Consider the following 23,927-nt stretch of genomic DNA (forward strand, 5'->3'; position numbering starts at 1 on the left):
ATAAAAAAAAATCACTGACTTTGAGTTTGATTGCTCAATCTCCAAACTTCCACCTCAAAGATTCTTCTAAGGAGTCAAAATCTTCTAAAAACCCCCTCAATAGATTTATAAAACATAAAAAATTAAATCTAATATCAATGGGTGATGTTTTGATCAATTTCTCATCTTCGATTCTAAAGAAATCACCAAAAAACTAGTTTTTTTGTGGGCTTTCTCTCTCTAAAATGGGCTCTAATAAATTTTAAGTTTCAAATGGACCTAAACCCCCATTTTTGGCCCTTTAGTATAAAACATGGACAAAAAATGCCCCCACCGAAAGCATTTTCCGCCTTTGGGCGGGGCGCTTGACCTAGGCGGACACTCAGGGACCGCCGCTTTTCTAGGGCGCCTAGGCTTGGGATGTGCCCAGGTGGCCGCCCTGTCGCTGGGCAGTTCACTTTTTGGAACACTGATTGGTCATGTATCGTCATCTTATAGATTGTCTCTTTTTAGCTGTAATAAAGTATTCCATTTCTTATGTCTCGTGTTATAATGATGATGATACGTATATATGGCACATGAGGCTGGGGCTTATAAATCCTAAAAGGATGGAGAGATTAAAGCGAGAAGGCTTATTAAAAAATCTAAATGGAAACTTAAGCAAAGTTTGTGAATCATGCGTTCAAGGAAAGTTAGTTAAGAAATCCTTTGTGGAAGCTTAGAGAGCTACTGGCGTATTCGAAGTTTTCCATAGTGATACTTGTGGACCTATGAATGTGGCCACTAAAGGCTGCTAGAGGTAGTTTATCACTTTTGTTGATGATCACTCCCATTTTGGCCATGACTACATGTTAAGTAAAAAATTTGAACGCCTAGACCATTTCAAAGAGTATAAATCCGAGGTAGAAACGCAAACGAACCAGACAATTGAAGTCCTTAGATCTGATAGGGGTGGAGAATATTCCTCACAACTCTTTAAAGAATTATGTATGGAGCATGGTAATATACATCAGTATACTAAGCCATACACTCCTCAGTAAAATGGAGTAGCTAAGAAGTGGAAAATAGGACCTTGATGAAAATGATTAGGAGCATGATGGGCCATCGTAAACTCTCTCTAGATTTTTTAGGAGAAGTTGTTTTGAAATTAGCTATACCCTTAATTGGACTCCTACAAAAGCGGTCCCACTAACTCCTCATGAGATTTTCACTGGTCATGCTCAGGCCCTTGATCACCTCAGAGTGTGGGGATGCTCTGTCCAAGTCCTTATACCCCATCAAAATAGAAAAGTTAAATCATAAAACTGTTAAGTCCATCTTTATAAGATACCCACCACATGGTAAGGAATACCATTTTTATAATCCTAACACAAGGGAGGTCCTTGAGAGTAGGGTTGCCCATTTCCTTGAGCCGAGTTTTATGAGATAAAGAGTGACACGAATCAGACCCTAAATTCCAAAACACTTCGTCCTAGAAGAAGTAACTGAATTAGAAGAAAACCAGAATTCTTCACCTACCTAGGAGATAATATGAGAGAATTGAAGAAGAATCTTTTTATGAGATACAGAGTGACATGAATCAGGCCCTAGATCTCAAACTACTTCGTCCTAGAAGAAGTAACTGAATTAGAAGAAAACCAGAATTCTTCACCTACTTAGGAGATAATATGAGAGAATTAAAGAAGAATCCCTATGCGAACCAGTTCCCACTAAAAAGCCATAAGCTGTCATGAAAAGGCATATGGGAAGTAGCCATGATTGATGACTTTAACGTGATTAAACAAAACGGTGTTTGGGAACTAGTGAAATTACCTCATGATAGTACCATAAGCTGCAAGTGGATTTCTAAGAAGAAATTGAACTCGGAAGGGAAGTTGGAGAAATACAAAGCCAAATTGGTTACTAAAGGGTTTACCCATAAAGAAGGAATAGATTATGATGAGACACTCTCCTCTGTAGCAAACTTCTCCTGCATTAGAATCCTAAAAGCCCTAGTAGCCCATTTTGACTTTGAACTCCACTAGATGGATATTAGGACTGCATTTCTGAATGGGGAACTATAAGAAGAAATTTATATGAAACATCTACAGGGCTTCATAGAAAATGGAAAGGAAAACCTAAGTGTGCATACTCAATAAGTACCTTTATGGCCTTATGGAGAAGACTCAGATATGTAGATACAAGGATATTCAGATGCGGACGATTATGGCGATCTAGATGAAATGAAGTCAACATCTAGATATATCTTCACTCTTGCTGGTGGTGCTGTTTCTTGGTGCTCAAAGAAACATGATATTATTTCACTCTCGACTATGGAATCAGAGTATGTGACTTGTTTTTTGGGTAATTAGTATGTAGCTTATTGTCTCGTGGTTAAAGAAGCAGTTTGGTTAAAGAAGCTCCGTAATCAACTTAAATTTGATCCAGTGAAGTGCCTGTGTTAGAATCTTCTGCGATAACCAAGCAATTATTTGTGTAACAAAAGAGCCTAGGTTTCACAAGAGATTATAAGCTGTGCTACTACCACATTCGCAATGAGATTCAAGTAGGAGAGATTGAGATTGTTTATCTTCTGATAGAGGCTATGTTAGCAGATCCTTTGATGTAAGGATTCGTGGCAAATGGTTTTTTTCAAGCATTATAAAAATGATACTTTATAGTGGATTGTGCACTTCAGTGGAGTGTGTATGTTCAGTGAGCATGGGTTTGGAAGTTTATGGTCTTGTTATATCCAAAACCTTACCCTTAGGCATGTAGCACTACTGAGAAGGTTTTACAATGGGTCATCCCTTGTTGAGGTTGGAGAAATGCCCATAGATGATGTTTGTAGGCTAGAAAAACTGTGTGGTCTACTGTGTGCGGTTGTAGGCCTGTGATAGCAAGTGTCAAAGCCCCAACAAACTTTCGTACGACATGTATATATGAAAGCTGCATTACTGGGAAACATCCCTTTAAAGGGACACGTGTACATACGCATAAAGAGAGCCCTTTTGCACAGTAGTGACAAGTGCCAAACATGCTCTTAAAGTGGGTGACTGAAATCCATATTCTAGGATCATGGTTCCACAGTTTATTTACCAACTTTGATGAGCCAATCATGAGGCCCGGTATTGAGACTATGGGTCATGGTTTTTTATTGGGTTGGATAAGAAACAATAGTGGATTATGGTTATTAGATCAATTTGAATGCCCTTATTGTCTCTAATTTCGACCCATTAGTACCAGTCCACTTCTAAGTATTTTATTTATGGTATTAGAAATGTTTTTGTGATTTGAGCAAATTTATTTGGAATTTTAAAAATTTGTTTTTGCAGTAAAATCTTTCAAAACGGGAATTTTTGTAGTCTAAGATTTGGAAGGGCACATGTGGGGCCAGGATCCAGCCCCACATGTGTGCCACCAATGAGCTGGATGTGGGCCATTGTGAGGATCACTTAGTCCCTCTTGGGTGGCATGCCCCCTTTCTTTTATTTATGTGACATCTTTTTTTTTTATTCAAGGCTATTTTAAGGGAAGCTTTTAAATATTAAACAATTGTTTTAATTAGGTGTTTGGTTTGACCAATACTCTAATTATTTTGACTTCCTACATATTTGGAAAGACATTAGGAAGTTTTGGATTGATTATAATTCTAATTTACATAGAAGTTGGATTTGGTTCAAATTATAAGAGGATAAGGTTCCTAATTTCTACCCAAAATCATAATGGCTGATTTGTGGGATGGATGACTCAAGTTTAATCTCTCACTGCACAGATTTCGTAATATCTTAATGGTCAAGCTGGGTAAATTAGATAAGGCATATTTAGAAGGAATCTTATTCGAAGTGGGAGAAAGATTTATTTTTATACAAAGCTATTTGAACCTCTCTCTCAAATTCTGACTCACCTCTCTTATGCCATAGCATGTATATCTCTCTCTCACTGCCCAAATAAGTCTCTCTCCCTTATTGTTTTTTGGCACACCACCCTCTCTTCTTCTTTTTCTTGTTATGGCATCTAAAGAGAAAGCAAAATAGATGGTGGCATGTGAAACCCTAGGGCTAGGATTTGCTGATTTTTGAAGGAAGAAGAGGTATGTGCAGTCTAGAGTGAAATTAGTTCTCAAGTTCAACCGTAATTTATTCCTATAGGCTTTCTACCAACCCTAATTGAGTTTTTGACCTCTCTAAAGCCCTAGATTGAAAGGTATTGCCTGAAAAGCTTCTCTATTTCAAAAATACCAGTAAGATCAAAAGGATTAATAGCAGTGTTTCAAAAAGCGGACCGCCTAGCGCCTGGGTGGCCGCCTAGGCAGTCCAGAAGACCTGGGCGCATCGCCCAGGCCTAGGCGGCCAAATTAGGCGGGTATCCTCGGGTGCCCGCCTAGGCTCCCGGGAACCCACCTAGGCGCCCGCCTGAACCCGCCTAGGTCACCTAGGGCTTGCACCCTACCCAGCGGTGGAAATGCCGCTCGTTGAGACCATTTTTAGGTCATTTTGAGTCATTTTTTTTAAACTTCAAAAAAATTTTTTTTTTTACTAAGCCGTTCAGGTTCTGGGCACTCGTCTGGGCAGCCTGTACCCCCCTCGACTGCTTAGGTGCCGCTTAATGCTTTTTGAAACACTGATTAATAGTGCACTTTATCGGGTAGGGAATCGGTTGTGTTGTGTATCAAGCTCTATGGGGGTGACTCCAGGCATCTTCTAGAAAATTTTCCCGGTTGATTTAATTATATTTCAGTCATATTTTATATTTTTCTGTGAATTTTCAAGAACATATTTTGTACTTAAAATTATAGTGGAAGATTGGTTATTGCTTCTGGATAGTGTTTATTTATTTTGACAATAAAATTAGAGGTCCTAGGTTGTATTAGAGTTTTAGTCTTGATTTACAACAGTGTATAGTGGCCCATATAAGTGGAATTCAAGTATATGGAATGCTAAAAAAAAATGAAAAGTTTTTAATTTATTATCTTGAGTTCTACATAGCCACACCTTTCATGAAAATTGCCACAAGAAAGAAGAGATGAAAAAGCTATGTAAGTACTCTGCAAAGTGGTTTTATATAGCAAGCATTCCTTTCAGTACTGTAACCCTGGATAATTTTGCAGATCTGGTTCAGGCAATTGGTTAATTTGGTCTAGGACGTAAGCTTCCTACATTACATGAGTTCTGGGAGCCTTTTTAATGGATATTGTATTTGATTTAATAAAATTTTGATTTCAGGGAGAGAAGGGTGAGTGAAGTATGGGGTGACTTTGGCATGGATGGTCTGATGAAAGTCTATGGAATTCATTAATTTTTTGATGATGATGATGATATGATGATAATGCCTCTATATTTTTCGCACTTAGATGTTAGAGATGCACATGCACGTGGAGACTCACTAGATGACTTGTCTGTTTGAGATTTGAGATTGATACTTGAGAGTTGAGAGTTCTCAACTGATTATATTATCTTTTGAAGTCTATCGTCTTCTACATTTTGTCATAGACTTTTAGTGCTTGTTTGTATCTTTGGAGATTGCAACTTAAAGTTTGCAATTGCAATTATGGTTTTTTAGATGTTTATGATAACATGATGTCTTCTATAAAGTTACTTTCAAGTTTCTTGGATTTCAAGTCTCCGACAGCTGATCATATTGGAGTTATTGAATAAATTAAATACCTACTATCACATAAACCACCTCCATATTTTCTTCCATGCATTAGCCTATTTTTTGAGATTGGAATTTTTTATATTTATTAACCGCATTGGGGTGTTGTGCCTGCATCTGGACCCATCGAGCCACATCGCCGCATCGGGTCCACATCCATCATTTTAAGACACTGGTTGAACCCTATGGCCACTTATAACTGGTGTTGTTCTAGGTCAACGATGCATATGGCTAGCCCATCTAAGTGTACTTTCTCCCATCTTCTCCCGTATTGGGGCCACCCCCCTTGGATGTATTCATTCCCTAATTTTATCCTTCCTTGTCTTGGCCCATAGCATTAATGTCAAAAAACACTTTGGGGTGTAAAGACCCAACTCATGAGGTGAAGATGACGAGATGATGGACCTGGTCACTATTATGATCACGCTCATTCCTAGACCTTGCGGAGGACCTATGAGGGATGTTATGCTAAGAGATGATTAGGCATCCGCTAATAGCCTGACCAATCATGGAAGCCCAATATGCTGAAATCTCGGCCACAGAGGCCAAGGCTAGATCACCACATGGTTGTAATATGGGGATAAGTGCCAATACTTGGGACTCTTCATCTTCCTCACATCTCAGACACAGTCTCGAAGATTGTCAATTGCATAGCCAAGGATCATTGGCAGATCTTGGCCACATGCGGGCCCAACCAATTTCAAAATGGCTTGAAAATGAACAACATAGTCTCAATGCCTTTGAGGATAGTTTTTAGGGAAAATTGCTAATACACCCCCCAACTTGAAGTTTGTAGACAACGTCCCCCCAATCAATCTTTTTGTCACAACTTTTACCCCAAAACAAACTTTTCTAGCAAATACCCCCCAATAAAAAAGTCATTTGTTTCTTGAGAAAAATGCCCTTGTCTGTAAACGATGACGCCACATCCCCGTAAGATGCTCAACGATTAGAAAGAATGCCAGATCGAGTCCACATTGTGTCGGACTGAGTCCACTATGTACCAGACTGAGTGGGGACATTGCCGGACTGCACTTTGGGCCAATTGCCAGACCGCAAGGGTCTGTTGCCGGACTGCTCTTCGGAAGTGCTGGACCGAATGGGTCTATTGTCAGATCGTTCTTTGGCAGTGCCGGACCGCTTTGGGATATTGCTAGACTGCTTGTTTATACTGTCGAACCGTCTTTTTGTGTGTTATGGGAAAAGTTAAGCAGTTGGTGTTAGAAGTGCGAGAGGGCATTTTGGTCCTAAACACTATAACTTTTTGATTGGAGGGTATTTGCTAAAAAAGTTTGCTTTGGGGTTAAAGTTACGATAAAAAAATGGGTTTGGGGTAGGTTGTAAAGAAAGTTGGGTCTTGGGTTTTTCTTTGTAATTTTCCCAAGTTTTTATTGTGTAAAGGACCTCCTTGTTCATCTTATGGCTTGAAGAGGATATATTCTAACACAAGTGGGTGTAAATCTCAGTCCGGTAGCTCATATCAACTTTCGTCCGAGGATAGGCCTTCCCAACATAATAGTTATGTCTAATGCCCAAAATTTTATGGGCTCTACACCCCAAAACAATTGCTAAGGGATGGGCACAAGCTTGTTAGTGACCCTCTGTGCTTCCAAAAAGAAACAATGGGAATTGTTGGAAGTATTTCCATGCATGAGTTTTGGCGGCTTCTGAGGCAGCAGGGCATTATAATTGATCCAGAACTCATGATTTCGGATGTTTATGAAAGGTGTTCAAGATAGCAAATTAAAATTTTTGTCCTTTTCTGTTATGCAGTAAACCTGAATTCCACTTACATGGGCCACTATGTGCTTCTGCAATTCAAAATTAAAACCCTAAATACAACCTAGGGCCTTTACTTTTACTGCCTAAAAAAAGAAACACCACCCTAGAGTAAAAACCAAATTTTCATTGTAATTTTAAGTATAATATATGTTCCTAAAAATTCATAGAAAGATATAAAATATGACTGAAAATAATTAAATCAACCGGGAAGACTTACTAGATATTGCCTGGAACCACCCCCGTAGAGTTTGATACACCCCAAATCCGATTCCTTAACCAATGGTGCACTTTTAGCTTTTAGGTCTTGCTGGAATTTCTGAGACATGAAATCTTTTTAGGCAATACCTTGCAATCTAGGGCTTTAGAGAGGTCAAACGCTCAACTAAAGTTTGTAGAAACCCTATAGGAATAAATTAAGGCTAGGCTTGAGGGTTTATTTCTCTCTTGGCTGGCTATACCACTTCTCTTCTACAAAATACAACAAACCCCTAATCTAGGGTTTCATGCACCACCTCTTCTTTTTCTCCTATGGCTGATGTTACAAGATGAGAAGCAAGAAGAGAGGTTGAAATGGCAAAAAAAATAAGGGAAAAATTAGGCATGGAGAGAGAGAGGGAGATTTTTGTCATGATTTGAGAGGGGTTCAAATGATTTTATATAGAAAGAAATCTTTTTCCCACTTGCAATAAGATTCTTTCAAAGTATGCTTAATTTAATTTACCCAGCTTGACTATTAGGATATTAATAAATCTGTGGGGTGAGAGAGATTAAATCTGAGTTATCCATCCCACAAATCAGCCATCATGATTTTGGGTGGAAATTTGGAACCTTATCTCTTTATAATTTTACCCAAGTCCAACTTTTATTTAAATTATAATTATAACCAATTCAAAACTTTCTAATATCTTTCCAAAGTCTATAGGAAGTCAAAATAATTAGTGTTTTGGTCAAACCAAACTTCCAATTAAAACAATCTTTTAATATTTAAAAGATCCCCCTAAATGGCCTTAAAAAAAATATCTCACAAAAATAAAAGAAAGTGGGTGTACCACCCAAGAGAGATTAAGTGGTCCCCACAATGGCCCACATCCCACCCATGGGTGGCACACATGTGGGGCTGGATCCTAGGCCCCACATGTGGCCCTCTAAATTTAAGAAATTATGAAAATACCATTTTGAAGGATTTTACGGTAAAAATAAATTTTTAAAATTCTAAAAAATTTGTAGAAATCACAAAAATACATGTAACACTAGAAAAATAAAATTAGAAGTAGACTGGTACCAATGGGTCAAAATTAGCGGCAATAAGGGCACTTCACTTGACCCAATATCCATGATCCACTACTGTTTTTTCATCCAATCCAACAAAGGCATATGACCCATAGTCTCAATGCAGGGGCTTATGATTGGCTCATCAAAGTTGGTCAATAAACGGTGGAACCATGATCTTGGAATATGGATTTCTGCCCTCCCACCCCTCCCCTTAAGAGAAATTCTAGCATTTGTCATCATAGTGCAAATGAGGCTCTCTCTATGCACATGTATTTTTGTCTCTTATAGGGCTGCTTCTTACTAATGCGGCTGTCATGTGTATATGCCGTGTGAAAGTTTTTTGAGGCTTTGGCCCTTGCTCTTATAGGCCTACAGTTGCATACTGGAGACCACACCGTTCTCCTGGTCTACAAACATCATCCCTGGGCATCTCTTTGACCTCAACAAGGGGATGTCGCACTGTAAACCTTTCTCAGTGATGCCACATGTATAAAACATTATAGGGCTCTAAAGCGTCGAACCCATGGTCAGTCAATACTCGCATTCCCACTGGAGTACATATGGCACTGTAAAGTATCATTTATACAAGATCTTTAGGCCTTTAGAGGCCACAAAACCCAACAGTGCAAACCCTGAAACTGTGCAAAGGGGTGCGCTCTAGTATCCCTCATCAAATCAAGGACTCAAAGGAGAACTGCTTTGTTGAAGATTGGGTAACTTTGAAGCCCTTTTAGCATTCATGATTTATAGCCGCCATTAGCATAGTAGAGCCCGATAACACATGAAAGGTGCATAAGTTTTTGAGAATGCCCGCCCTCCCCTGATATCAGCAAAAGGTTAGAAAATTGTTCCCTTGATGAACTAAGGATTCTTTTTTATTTGAAGTAATCGAATCAACAATGGAAGATGGAATTCTGCCCATATGGTTTGATAAACAGATTTGCACCACTAAACTGTAAAACCAGCCACAAATATGGACATAATATCCATAGGTCTAGGGGCAAGAAGCCCATTTATTGGTGTTGGCCGTCTAGGTTAAACTTCCATAGTCGAAGTTGGCTGCAATTAGCCACAGATCCATTTAAAAGTTGACCGTGGGTAGATCATGCAAACACCGGATGGCCAATAAGCCATGTACATGTTAAGCAGTGCCTTCCCTCGATGTTACCAAAACAGGAACTAATCTATAAAAAATGATGCTTCTAAGGATTTGGAGGGCCGTGCAATCCAAAAATGTCATTTGGCAAAAAGTAAGAATGTGGTCATTGATAGCAATAAAGTTGGGCTTATCATGATAGTATTTCTGAGAAGCCAAATCATGCTACATCAAGACCCCGAATTGTGTGCCAAACAAATTGGCAACTAAGAGCATTGAATGACAAAGAAACAATTCCACAAGTACTAACTTGTAATATGATACACATTACTAAGGAAGAGCAAAATAGGCAAAAGCCAAAGCCTAAGAAGGCTGGAGGCAAATTAGCCAAGCAAGACAAAGAAGAGCAACAAATGCCGATTGTTTCTAACCTGAGAAATGATAGAATCTCATTGACCTTGTCCCCAATGTAAGTCTTTCAAAAGATAAGGGAGAAAAGCCATTAAGGCTTCATAATCATCATCATCCTCATCATCTGAGTGGGGTCGGCTAAATGAATCATGTTCTGCCATTCTCCTTTAACAAGGGTCATTCCCTCAGTCAAACCATAAGTCACCATATCTCTTCTCAAGCTTCCATCCATGTCTTTTTGGGACTTCCCCCCTTACCTTTTTAGAGCCTTCTACTTGGACAAATCGCCCCTTCTCACTGGTGTTGTTCTAGATCGACGCTACACATGGCTTGCCCACCTGAGTCTATTTTCTCTTGTCTTGTCGCTTACTGGAGCCACCCATAAATTCTCTCGGATGGTTTCATTTTGAATTCTATCCTTTCTTGTATTATCATTCATCCATCTCAATATCCTCATCGTAGCTACACTCATTCCATGGATAGGTTGTTTCTTGGTTAACTAACATTCCAACGCATGACGCATGGTTGGTCTTACAGCCATACTATAGAACTTCCTCTTTAGTTTGATTGGTATGCGATAGTCTCATAAAACTCCGGAAACGCATCTCTGATTAGCCTACCTAGTTATAATTCTATATACAACATCTTCCTCAACCTCTCCATTCGCATGGATTATTGATTGCAAATAAGGTGGCTAAAATCCTCTCAAAAGGTCTTGTAACTAGACATGTGATTACATCGTTATCTTTGGTCTGAGCCAACATACCCTATGACTGAGAACCTTGTACCAAGGATATGACTCAGAAATACCCTCTTCTAATGAGGACTCTCACCCCTCAGCTGGTCGGAATAAGATCTGGAGTATGTCTTTTCAGAAGAGTGAAGTTAGCTCATCTTGTGCGTCCGCACAAAGTTGGCAAAGGTCATGGTGCCAGGAGTTGAACTCTCTTTCGAGGAACAATTCACTGAGTTAAAGAGCACTTCTATCTCACAGGATGGTGAAATGAAGGCAGCTATAGCCTAGGAGGAGGTTGAGATAACTGTGCTTAGAGCGAGCATATGAATGCTTTCGAAGCAAAAGCATCTACCCCTTCTAATGCTCAAGGTCAGACAAATATCACTAATAAACCATCCTCTTTGAATGCCATTCCACCAACCAATAACCAAGTGATCATAGCAGAAATGGTGCAACATATGGTCATGCAAGCGCCAAGGAACTTAAAAGTTTCTTGTGTCAGGTTACTGGCTGCTTATGGAAGATCTATCCATACATGTAGAGCATACTCCCGTCCCCCAGGATACCTGGGTTTGCCAAATTTGATGACAGTGGATGTCTACAACTGCATGTTGCTCATTCTATAGTGGCATGTGGAGATGCCGCCAAGAACGAACATCCCTTGCTGGGCAATTTGTGGGGACTCTTATTGGTACATCCTTTTCTTGGTATGCTATCCTAAGGTCTATCACATCTTGGAAGCATATGAAAGAGAAATGCTTCACACACTTTTACAAGACCAAAGAGATGCCTAAGTTATTGAGCTCATGAAGACAATAGCATCATGCAAGGGTGTCAAGCCATTGCGTTTTGAGGCCTTAGGTCACTAAATCATCAAAACCTTAGGGTGTGCAGGCTTAGTGACAATGGCGGTGTCATTGTGTTGTTATTTGAAGTATGAACAATCTTGGCTGAAGGATCTTGTTCCATGCAAGTGGTTTACAATATAGGTCGAATCACTACTTGAAATGAGCATGATCTACCAGCTACAACTCCACACATCTTCCACCACAGACCTCATACATATGCTTCCCCGTTACCATGCTTGGTCCTCTATACAGCCCTAGTGAAGAAATGAGGGCTAGGGGCACAAAGCCCCATCTCACTCTAAATCCGACTAAGGTAGCTCCACATCATTAAAGAAGTCATCCCTTGCACCCCATCAGTGCTTCAAATTTTGCTAGAAAAGGGAGTAAAAGAGGGCATGCACCAATAAAAGCCCTTTCAATCATGGGGAGGCACTTTATGCTGACACGAAGCTCTACCTCAAAGATGATGAAAGCATCAAAGAGAAAGAAATTCCCCTTGAGTTGGTAGTCGCCCTAAGTAGAGTCTGGCATCCTTGGGAAGAAAAGCTGAATGGGGAACCTGAAAATGGGTTCCATAACGGCAATTGGTTGGTAGATACCATGAAGAGGGAAATGAGCGAAATGGAATTGGGTTTCGAGGTATAAGTGCTTGCATTGTTGTTCCCTAGAGATATCGAACCTCCACATTGTTGTAAAGGCTAGACTTTCAACCATAAAACAATTGGCTTCTTGGTGAGCGAGTCTTTAAAAGAACAAAAGGCTGGTCCCCTCAAAAACAGCCATCTAACCCTTAGTGGCAAAAGTATAGTCCCAAAGCTCATCTTGTTATGCAAAAGATGAATTATCACATTGTGAAGAAAGAGGGATTAAATGGCAAAAGAAGGTTGGTGTCTTCTTTTCAAGCTATTGAGGAGTCCATTGAGAGATGCTCTATCAAAAGGACTAGGGTTTCCTCCCTTGTTGCTAATTGAAGTCAAGATCAAAACCACCAAAGCCTATTTCTTGGTAAAAATCCTCTCTTTTAAAAGGAGAGGGAGAGACAAGGCTAGGAGTGCGGAAAGGAAGAAGAGGTTCAAGCAAGAAAACACATGCATTAGTTGCAAAGCAAGAATGAAGAACACAAGAATTTATGTGGTCCGTCCATAGATGTGATTACATTTGTTGGCAAAGATGGTCGATGGTCTTTGCCATTATGCAACAGAAAAGAAAATACACGATAACTCTTACCTGAGAGAACTATACACACAAACTCAATCTGATACAAGCCTCTCTCTACACTTTTTCTCTCATCACCAAATCTTTCTACTCTCAGAATCTTTCTACTCCTTGTGCGCACTTCCCAAGACTCTTATCTACATTACACCCCTTTTATAAAGAGAACAAAATCCACAAGAAGACACACATGGAGCCCTCTCTACCTTTCCATAAAAGAGATGAATATCATCCCCTCATATCATACCCTTGAGATGGCTAGATATGCGAAGATAATATGTGAAGATAATGATTCCTATAACCAAGGTTTTACGTCCTCACAAAATAGGTGAGAGTTTCCTAAAACCTAGGATTCACTCCTCTACAATGTGGGATACCTAATCCCTACAAGATAAGAAACCCAAATACTCCCACATTGGTTTTCTTGGAATGCAAGTCAACCCCCAAAAAAGCTAAGCGGCCTTATCAAAGAGAAGAGAATTCTTCCCCACTGCTTTCTTGTCCCGCAATGCCTTTCCTCTTCAATTCTGAAAAATATTTCCATATGAAGGGGTTTATGGTCTAAATAGCAGCACAAAGAGAATCTTCTAAAGAATTCTGCCCCTATCTTGGTCTTCTTTGCTCATTTGGCGGTGGACATTGACCCTCAATAGAGGGATTTTGTTCTTCTAATAGAAGCATGGTTTCTCCACTGACATGAACAAGTATAGTGTACCTCCCGTCGTACTGCAAAACATTGTATGATGTGCCCACAAGGTTTCTGGCAATGTCTTATATCAGTCTACTTGGCTTCTGGAGCTCAATTTCGTGAGGGCCTTACATAGGATTTTGTGTAAAGCTTTGGCGAGCCTCTTGCTTGGAGCAGGCAGATACATTATTTCCTACATGTGCCCTTGCTAGCTCTGGAAATAACAGGTTTATGCTTTCAATATGTAAGTTACAAAGAATCCTTCGATGCTCTAGAAGGACGCATCCAGAAAATATCTATAAATCCCAAAAAGTGAATAATTTGCCATTTGTTTTGTCTTTCCAAAAGTTAACAAAATGCATGCATAAGAAAAAGGCAAGCGAGAAGGTTCATTGAAAAACTTAGAAAAGCATTCATTTTCATTGTCCAACTTTCTTTTTGTTTGCAAAATCAGCTGCACTATCATGAAATTCACCGTGATAAGTGAAAAAGTCTGAAGGAGTATAAGACGAACCATGAAGGACCACAAGAGTGCATCTTCTACAATGAGTGGCCGCTCTTCTAAAATGGGTACGCCACTAAGCTCTTAATTATATGTCAGTCTTATCTTGGAACGTTAGGGGTATCAATGCCCATGGTAGATTGTCTGACATTAAAAAAATTTTGTCTGAGCATGAAATTAAAATTTTATTTCTATGAAATTGAAATTTTATTTCTTTTGGAACAAAACTAAACCATGACAAAGTGGATAAGTGGTCTCATAAGCATGGTTTCTATAACTCTTTTGTTGCGAATAATGTGAATGGGAAATCCAGAGTCTTTCAACTATGGAACCTGAATATATTCTCAATCCATATAATTGACATTTTTGACCAAGCCATCACAGTGAAGGTGTGCAGACTGAGCACAGGTTCTTCATTCAATGTTACTGGGGTGTACGACAGTAATTTTGTAGCTGGCAGGGAACTATTATGGAAGCATCTGAGATACTTACAAATAAATATCTCTGGCCCTTGGTTAATTCTGGGAGATTTCAATTTTGTGATTGACAACTCAAAAAGAATAGGAGGCAGTGCAGAAATTTCATCTGATGCAGAGAGCTTCCCAAAGGTATTGGTGGACTGTGATCTCATGGATCTTGGATCCTCTCTAGGCTAGTTTTCGTGGTCTAACAGCAGCATTGGCAGCAGATGTATTAGAGAAAGATTGGATCTAGCCATAGCAAATGCATATTGGATTTTTTCCTTTCCTGAGACAAAGGTGGAATATTACCTAAGAGCACCTCAGATCACTGACCCCTAATGGTTTCTCCTGAAAAGACAATTCCAATGGGACCCAAACCTTTCAAATATGTTGTAGCCTGACAGTCAACTGCTGATTTTCGGGATCTCATTAAAACTTCCTGGCGAGGGCGAATTGGAGGTACTATTATGTATCGTTTTATGCCTAAACTCAAACGTCTCCGGGGTGACAACAATAGGTGGAATAAATTAGTTTGCGGAGACATCGCTTTCAAAATCAGGGAGTTTCGTGAAAGATTATCAGAATTGCGTGACTTGCTTCATAAAGATCCTCTAAATCATGCTTTGGCTCAGGAAGAAAAGGATTGCACCTCCTCTCTAAACCAATTTCTTTCTCTTGAGGAAAGCTTCTGGTGTCAGAAATCGAGGAAAGTCTAGCTCAAAGAAGGTGATTCTAATACCAGGTTTTTTCATATGTCTACTTTGGTGAGGCGTCGAAGTGATAGGACTTTTTTTCTTAACGATGCATCGGGAAATGCTATTTTTGGTCATCCCGAGGTAGAATCCCATATATTGTTCTTTTTCAAGAACTCCTTCACTAGTAGATCCAGTTCCATCACAGGATGTACCATTGCCTTCTGATTTCTTACCAAAGAGGTTACTCTCCAGTCAGCAAAGAGAAGATTTATCTAGAGAGATCTCAATGGAAGAAATTTGGGAATGTATATGGAGTATGAAGAGCGAAATTGTGCTTGTTCCAGATGGTTTTGGGGTTGAGTTCTATAAATTTAGTTGGGATATTATTTGCCGGGATCTTTTGTAGCACTCCGGGATTTCTTTAACAAAGGTAAGTTATTAAGGGAGGTTAATTCTACGTTTATTTGTTTAATTCCAAAGAATAACTCACCTCGTACCATGACGGACTTTAGGCCCATTGATTTATGCAATGTTATTTACAAAAGGGAAAAGTTCATATAGAGCCGAGGCTCTAAACAATTAAATTTGAGCCTACCTCAAAAATTTCACTAAAAGAGGTTGTTTTGATGCCCAAATATCTTCAAATCGATCATCTAGACATCAATATGCATGGACATGAGAAAAAAATGGATTTCAAGTTTTGAAAATAGTGTATTTGTAATGCATTTTTGGACCGTCAATTTTCAAGATTTTCAAGTTTTGATAGATCTGTCGATCTACACTATTTTTGAAGCTTTAAACCTTATAAATAAATATGAAAATATATTTTAAGGCTATCACAAAGATTTCCAATATTGAAACCACATTTCTCGATACTATTTGAAGGCAGGCTCTAATTTGATTGTTTAGAGCCTAGGCTCTATACAAACCTCACCCTTTACAAAATCATGAGCAAGATTGTGGCTAGCAGACTACATACAGTCTTGGATGCTCTTATAATGCCCTATCAAGCGGTATTTCTGAAGGGTAGACTCATCACTGATAATGTACTGATGGCTAATGAAATTATTTCAATGTGCCACAAACCAGCTAACAGACCTAAAATGTGCCTCCAATTAGATCTAAGCAGTTCCTATAATAGGGTGTCCTGGGCCTTTGTGTTGAAGTGGTTGGCAGCTTTGGGGTTTTCTGATAAGTTTATAACCTGGGTAAAGCATTGTGTTGGTACGCCTAGCTTTTCCATATTGGTTAATGACTCACTTAAAGGTTACTTGAGAAGCAAGCAGGGGTTGCAACAGGGTAATCCTTTATCTCCTTTTTCTTAATTGTTATGGATTTTCTAAGTAGACAGCTAGAGGAGGTCTTTAAAAATGGCTCCCTACCGTCAGCTTTTCCCTCTAGCTCGAACTATGGGGTTTCCCAATTACTATACACAGATGATGTCCTAATTTCCTGTGAGGCATCCCCTACGGTTGCAATTGCGGTAAGTAACATCCTGGATTCTTTCTCTGGGGCCACGAGGTAAAAACTCAACGCTATGAAAGGCAAAATTCTATTCTTTGGTTGTGGTTATGGACTTAAATCAGGAATTATGGATATTGTTCATTTTGGGGAAGGGGGTCCGCCACAGAAATATGTTGGGTTGCCTATCTTTCATGGTGCTCTAAAGCACTCCCAATGTCAGGCTTTGGTGGGGAAGACAGTTGCTAAAATTGGATCCTGGCAAGCTTTAACATTATCTTTTGTAAGTAGACTTCAATTGATTAAGTCGGTCCTCAGTGCTTCCTCAATCTACTGGACTCTCTCATTTCTTCTGCTAGTTCGGACGTGCAATATTTTAGAGAGATGTCAACGGAACCTTCTTTGGGTAGGTACTTCAGATATTAAGGGACTACATCTTCTAAATTGGGAGACTATATGTCTTCCTTTTGAGGAGGGCGGTCTTGGTATTAGACATCTACAGGATGTGAACCTGGCTGGCATGATGAAGCATGCTTGGAGGCTAGTTGCAAACCTCTCCTCTCTTATTTCTAGATTTTTCCAGCACAGGTATTTCATAAACTCCTCTATATGGATCTTTACGACCAAGAATTCGTCTCATGCTTGGAAGGGCATCTCTACTGGTTTAAATAAACTCAGGCGCAATGTTAAGTAGGTTGTGGGTAATGATAATTCCATCCAATTTTGGGCAGATCCATGGCTTTCTGAGGCCTCTCTTCGGGATGAGTTTGGACATAATATACATAAGGACTTGGCTTCACCTATGCGAAGTCTAGTTTGGCTGATTTTCTCTCTGATAATCCCCAACAATGGTGTCTTCTTGACCTCACCACTGGACCCTACTCTCTGCGAAGAACTACTGCTCTAGCTTGGAAAGCGGTGAAGTCTTTCAAAGTCCCTCTTCAACCTTTTAATGATTTCCTTGTATGGATTCACTCCTTGGACAGATATTTTTCTATTAAGAATGCTTGGAACTGTATTGTATTAAAGACATGGCCCCCACTAGATAGATCTTCAAAAATTTATGGGCTTTTGATTCTCATCCTCGAGCCAAATGGTTCACTTGGTTGCCTTTCATCTTTGCCACCCTACATCTGAACTACTACAGTCTAGAGGGATCCATCTAGCACACTGTTGCCCCTTGTGCTTGAGTGAAGGTGATTATGTTAACTACATTGGTTTGTTATGTACTTTCTCGCATGTTCTCTGGTTGTCTATTATGTGGCGATGTGGCAAAAGTTTTCCTATAGGCCCATCGATACTTTCAATATTTTAGAGCTGGGTCAAATTCCGGTCCGATCAGCAGGACTACGTAGTGTGTGGATCTTGCTATTCTCCACAACCATCTGGCTCCTCTAGACTGAGAGGAATTTGTGTATCTTTGAAAGAAAGAGACTCTAAAGAGAACAACTGTTGGACCGGATCATTCTATTGTTGCGGGCTTAGCAAAGCTGAAAGGATGGACTTTCCACCCGTCATAGAAGCCTATAGTTCATAACCTCAAAATCCAGTGGCACCCATTGCATCCTAAAACTTTGATTTTGGTCTCATTGTCTCTATCCCCAGTAGGTCTCTATAAGCTAAACATTGATGGCTCGTCCCTTGGCAACCTTGGAGTAGCTGGTTGTGGAGGAATTATCAGAAACGATATGGGAGGGTTTTGTGCCACTTTTGCTGCTCCTTTAGGGCACACATCCGACAATGTTGCTGAATTTTCAGCCCTTGAAAGGGGCATTCAGCAAGCTATTGAGTTGCATGGCTTTCCACTGCTCATAGAGAGTGATTCGCAGATTCTAGTGCATTCCCTTCATGGCCGCCATAAGGTTGGAATCTTCGTATTGTGACAGCAAACTACCTTTACCACCTGGATGGCCGCCCCTGGAATATTAAGCATGTCTACCGAGAGGCCAACTCAGTGGTTGATCACTTGGCCAAGAATGTTACAAGACTCTCTAAGGCCACAATTTGGCATGCCCGGCCACCTGATTTTGTTTCTCCTCTAATTTTTTTTGATATGGCCAGGACTTCTCATGAAAGAACTGTACCTTAAACTCTTTATCCTTTTATACAATTCTTACTTTTTAATGAAAAATGGGTAGGGGCTCAAATCCCCAATGACTTACCCAAAAAAAAAAAAGGTTATCCTGTCTCATCCTTATGGCACGTAATTACCAATTGAGTAGCTACCTCATGCCATGAACTACACTTGCACTGTATTAATGTCTTTTAGTTACCTTTCTTCTGGAAATTTCCATTTGTCATGGTTCCATTGACTTAGCCTACCACCATGTAAGTATGTAACTCAGAGCAAATGCTAGAAGCACTCTTGGATTTCCCAAAGTACTTGGTCTCCTAGGAATTTTCTCTCTTGTGGTGGTCTTTTTCTTCTTGAGCCTCTATTGGAAAATTCAAAATCTGGTTTCTCTTGGGTTTTATCCTGGAATTTTCTATCTTTTAAATCTAAAAAGAATTTTTTATCTTGAAAATTGGAAGAAATCTTTACTTTTGAGACTTCAGTTTTCCTTATCTATTTGAAATCTGTAGAAGGCTAAAATCATCCCTAGTGGGCCATTATGAAAGCTACTCTGAGTAGGGAGCAAAACGCCATCCTAAGATTGAAAATCTTCCAAAATTTAATGAAATAAACTTTTTTATGTTTGTGCAAAACATATCCTCACCGAATTTAAAAATTGCTTCCAACTTCTCCAACTCCCAGTAAAAGAAATTTGTCATATGTTTCTAATTTGCCAACTGAATTGTTTTGTAATTACTCATCTAGGATGATACTCAGAGCTGACGTGAACATCAGTGGACATGACGTTTTGGAAAGGCTTTCAGAATTTCTATATGGTTTTTGTATTTTCATCCACTATTTTTAAACTATCATTTGTGTGTATTTAAACCTGCACCAATCATCAAGTTCTGAAGGGTCATCCCAAGAAAAATTGCCTAACAATAGCATGGATCAAAAGATTTATCAAGGGGCATCTAGGAGTGAGATTTGGTTTCCTCCAACATCAATGTCCATCAGAACTCTTCGAAACTCCATGACTAATATTTTGTGGTCATTGGTTGATGATGAGTGTAATATTATCTTTGGGTTTAGCATCCAACTGTATCATTTACTTGTTGCCCTTGTTGATGTTAAAAAGGTTGTTTAACATTGTAACCATAAATCTGTCGGGCATATCACTACTTTCCTCTGCACATTTAATTGTGAGATAAACCGTTGTTTCCCATATTAAGTTCCTATGGTTTAGATCTTTCTAATTATTTATGTCTTCTGATATTTCCTCATTTGCATTCAATACATTTATGACTACCCTCTACTAGAACATCCAATGTTGCCAACCTTTTCTACCCTTTCCCAGTGGATTTGTGAAGCTGGATTTTGATTTAAGCTCAAAGAGTAATTGGGTACTGTAGGCATTTGAAAAGTCCTCCAGATTCATGGAATTTCGAAGAGTTCTGGTGGACATTGATGTTGGAGTCATGTGCCTTTTGCCTCTTTTTTGTTTCTTTTTGCTACAGTCCTGTCAATGCACTGATGAATTTGGGGATTTTGAGGCAAGTGTTGTTTATTGGGATGTGTTTCTGAGTAGCTGGGTTAGATGACAGATCCTTCATGATTTTAATAGTTCCCAACCCTTGTTAGTCACTTTTGATTTCACTTCCTAATTGTAAAAGAGGAATACAGAATTCTGGGAGTTGAATATTTGCGATGTCCCCCGGATGGTTTGCCAGTTCTACTCGCCTGCTTGCTATTGACCTTTTGCTGCCTCACTTTCTCTAGGCCTAAGTCCGGAAAGGGAAACTCAAAATGGTTGGGAAAAAACTAAGCATGAAAGTGGCTTGTGATAGGAAATCCATCGACCTAAATTCTAGGAAACATACAAAATTTACTATGTGTTCCAAAATGGAAACTCCCCTAACCTGGCAACTATCATCCACGATGCATTTACTAAAAATAAAAAAATAAAAAACAAAAGAAAGGAAGAGGAACCGTAGATGAGAAAATGAAAAAGAGGTTGTAAAATTGTTCATCGGTTCTTCAACATTGAATAATCAGCATATCTGAATTTTTCTGAGTTTCATGTCATTCAGAACAATCCTCATTTATTAATTTGAGTTACTAAAAAAGCTTTGTAGCAGGGCCTCTGAACCTCTCACACTTCATGACTTTGAGTACTTGTTAATTGAGTCCATAATGCAGCCAACAGGGGCTTTGATGGCCATAAAGTACGGTGTAGGAATTAAAGATTATACGCAGGTCAAGGAATATCACCGTAGATGTTTGAAACTGCAAGCAACAATTTGTTATTCATCAACTAATCAAAGATCGTTAAACATTCTTATAGTTGTATACAATGCAAGTGAAACTGAAATATGTCAACATTTTTAGCAGTAAGGTACAAAGAGTGCAATGTCTAGTAATCACAAATTATTACTACATAGGAGAAAGACAGCAGATGGTGAAAATTCTTATCTGTGTTATTTTTTTCTTGTATAAGTTAGATGGTTTATTAATAGCCATCTTGGAAGTTTGACTCCTGATTGTGATTTCTCTTCTCCATTTCTCAATTAAGGATTTATTTTACGCTATAAAGTAATTTCTTCTAGATATAAACCATGCATAATTGCTTTTTATTTTTATCTTCAAGAGGTTAAAGTTGTCGCACTTGCACTATTTACCTTAGCATTTTCGATGTATTTTATGTGAAGAAACAGAGAGGGCCCTTCTATGATTCTAAGGATCCTTCCTTAGCTATTATTGGATAATGCAATGCCTTATTTGTCTTCCCAACCTCCTTGGTCTGCCTATTTACATGTTTTGTTTTGAGAGGCTATGGTGTTCTGTTAGAGTAGTTATGAAATAAGCTTAGTTGGATTCTCATGGCTGTCTGTAATCTCATGGCTGCATTCCTAATTCATATTCAATTGCTTTTTTCCTAATTTTTTTGTAGTTATCTGTAGTTTCATTGTTGCTTATCTGAACACGATTGTTTCTTCTTATTGTGAAGGTATACCAACCTTTGGGTGATATTAAGTTAGAGTTTGGCGATGCACATACTGCTTATGCTACAGAAACTTATGAAAGAGGGCTTGACTTAAATACAGCCATTGTTAAAGTTAAGTATGCCGTTGGAGAAGTAGAATATACCCGAGAACATTTTGCATCAAATCCTCACCAGGTAATTGTGACTAGAATATCGGCAAGTCAATTGGGTTCCCTCTCCTTCATTGTATCGTTAGACAGTCATATGCATCATCACTCAAGTGTAAATGGTAAGAACCAGATAATTATGGAAGGAAGTTGTCCTGGTAAAAGAATACCCCCTAAAGAACATTCAAATGATCACCCAAAAGGAATCCAGTTTTCTGCAATTCTTGATGTGAGAATAAGCGAGGAAGCTGGGGTTGTACAGTTATTAGACAACAAGAAGTTGAATATTGTACGAGCAAATTGGGCCATTTTGCTTTTGGCTGCTTCCTCCTCATTCAATGGCCCATTTACTAAGCCTTCAGATTCTACAAAGGATCCTACTTCGATATCTCTTGCCACTCTTAGTGCTATGAAAGATTTCCCATATTCTCAGCTCTATATGCATCATGTGGATGATTATCAAAAACTATTCCACCGTGTTTCTCTTCAGCTCTCAAGAAGTTCCAAAACCTCCAAGCATATACATGTTAGGAATTATGACAATATAAAGAATTTTGTGAATAATGATCAACTTTACAACAGAAAGAACTTGCCATGTAAATGGGAGCACACAAAAGGGAACAGTGATGGTGTTGTCGTTTCAACCCCAGACAGAATTAAATCTTTCAAGACAGATGAGGATCCTTCTTTGGTGGCACTCCTATTCCAATATGGCCGATACTTGCTCATCTCTTCTTCACGACCTGGCACACAAGTTGCAAACCTACAGGGCATATGGAACAAGGATATTGAACCAGCATGGGAGTATTTATTGTTCTTGGAACCTTTTATATTAAAATATAACGATTCATTATTGTTTGTAGGGACAGATCAAGCTTTGGTATTCTTGGTTGTTTCATTCATTAATTCTATGTTTAATCATTCTAAATACACATGTAAACCTTTCTACTCTGTAGAGAATGATGACACTATTGATGTTGACATCTACAATCATGATTCAAAGATACAGCTCTTTTGTGGAAGAGACATAAAATGCATTTTGTAAAAACTTCTAATGAAATGTGAACTTGTATCTAGGTTATCATCATTCCTTGTTTTCTTTTGTATTGACTTCTATGCATTGGTTTTTCCTTTATTTTGATTAAATTGACTATGTAGTATTATTATAGTAGGTGTGTTTTACATTGCTCCCTGTTGTGTGTACAAAGAGCACCGCAAGGCCAACCAAATGCCAAACGATAAGTTTGGGCGTCACAACATCTAGTGGATGGAAAGAAGGTCGTGCAAAATGGGCAAGAGAACAAGGCGATGCCCCTTGTAGGACTCTCTAGTCGGGCTAGGTCAGACAATCACAAGACTATAAGATTGTTGGTTTTGTGTGGTCTTTCTAGGCCTTGATAGCCATATAACTCATACCCATATTATGATCATTGGCTCTAGAAGGAGCATGGGACCCCAAAGGGTACCAATTGGTGGCTGGCCTGCTTGTTGTGACTCACCATGCCTAGGCAATTTGGTCCGTGAAAGAGGTATCTTTGAGTAACAGAAACCCTTGACCATGGGGTTTGGGCAGTTGACCTGGTTGTGTGGGGGTTTAAGGGTAATTCCTCAGTCAAGGTTGGTGTGTGCTTGTGGTTGGTGCGGGGACAATAGCGTGTTCCCCTATGGGAGAGGTAGCCTGTGAGGACAAGGGCCAAACCTTCGACATAGCCTCATTCATAGCATATACGACAGCCGCATTCCTTCTTGGGAGAACGCCCGGCGAAGGACATGCGCATGTGCTAAGAGAGGAACCCCCCATGCTTATAAGGGTGTGCTTGCTTTAGGGGTGCACTTGTAATCCAAGGAACTCTAGAACTCTACCACCTATTGGTCAGCTTTGACGGCCCAATCATAGGCCGCTGCTGGATATTATGCGTCATGGGTCCTGTTTGATAGATTTGAGAA

General features: G+C 39.3%; 1 protein-coding gene across 4 annotated transcripts in view; it reads left to right on the forward strand.

Moving 5' to 3' along the window:
- LOC18424632 (alpha-L-fucosidase 2) overlaps window positions 1-23,927 on the forward strand; it is a 41,834-nt gene that overhangs the window by 11,156 nt on the left and 6,751 nt on the right. For all 4 annotated transcript variants that reach the window (XR_016046029.1, XR_016046030.1, XM_006829216.4 and 1 more), the window contains exon 3: window positions 21,838-22,784. Coding sequence is in view for 2 of the 4 variants with exons in the window: in XM_006829216.4 (XP_006829279.3) it covers window positions 21,838-22,784 (947 nt within the window). In the remaining 2 variants the exon portion in view is untranslated. The remainder of the gene's footprint in view (window positions 1-21,837; window positions 22,785-23,927) is intronic.

The sequence above is a fragment of the Amborella trichopoda genome, chromosome 12 (assembly GCF_054954075.1).
Source record: "Amborella trichopoda isolate Santa Cruz 75 chromosome 12, AtrichopodaSantaCruz75HAP2 v2.0, whole genome shotgun sequence".
NCBI classification, from domain to species: domain Eukaryota; kingdom Viridiplantae; phylum Streptophyta; class Magnoliopsida; order Amborellales; family Amborellaceae; genus Amborella; species Amborella trichopoda.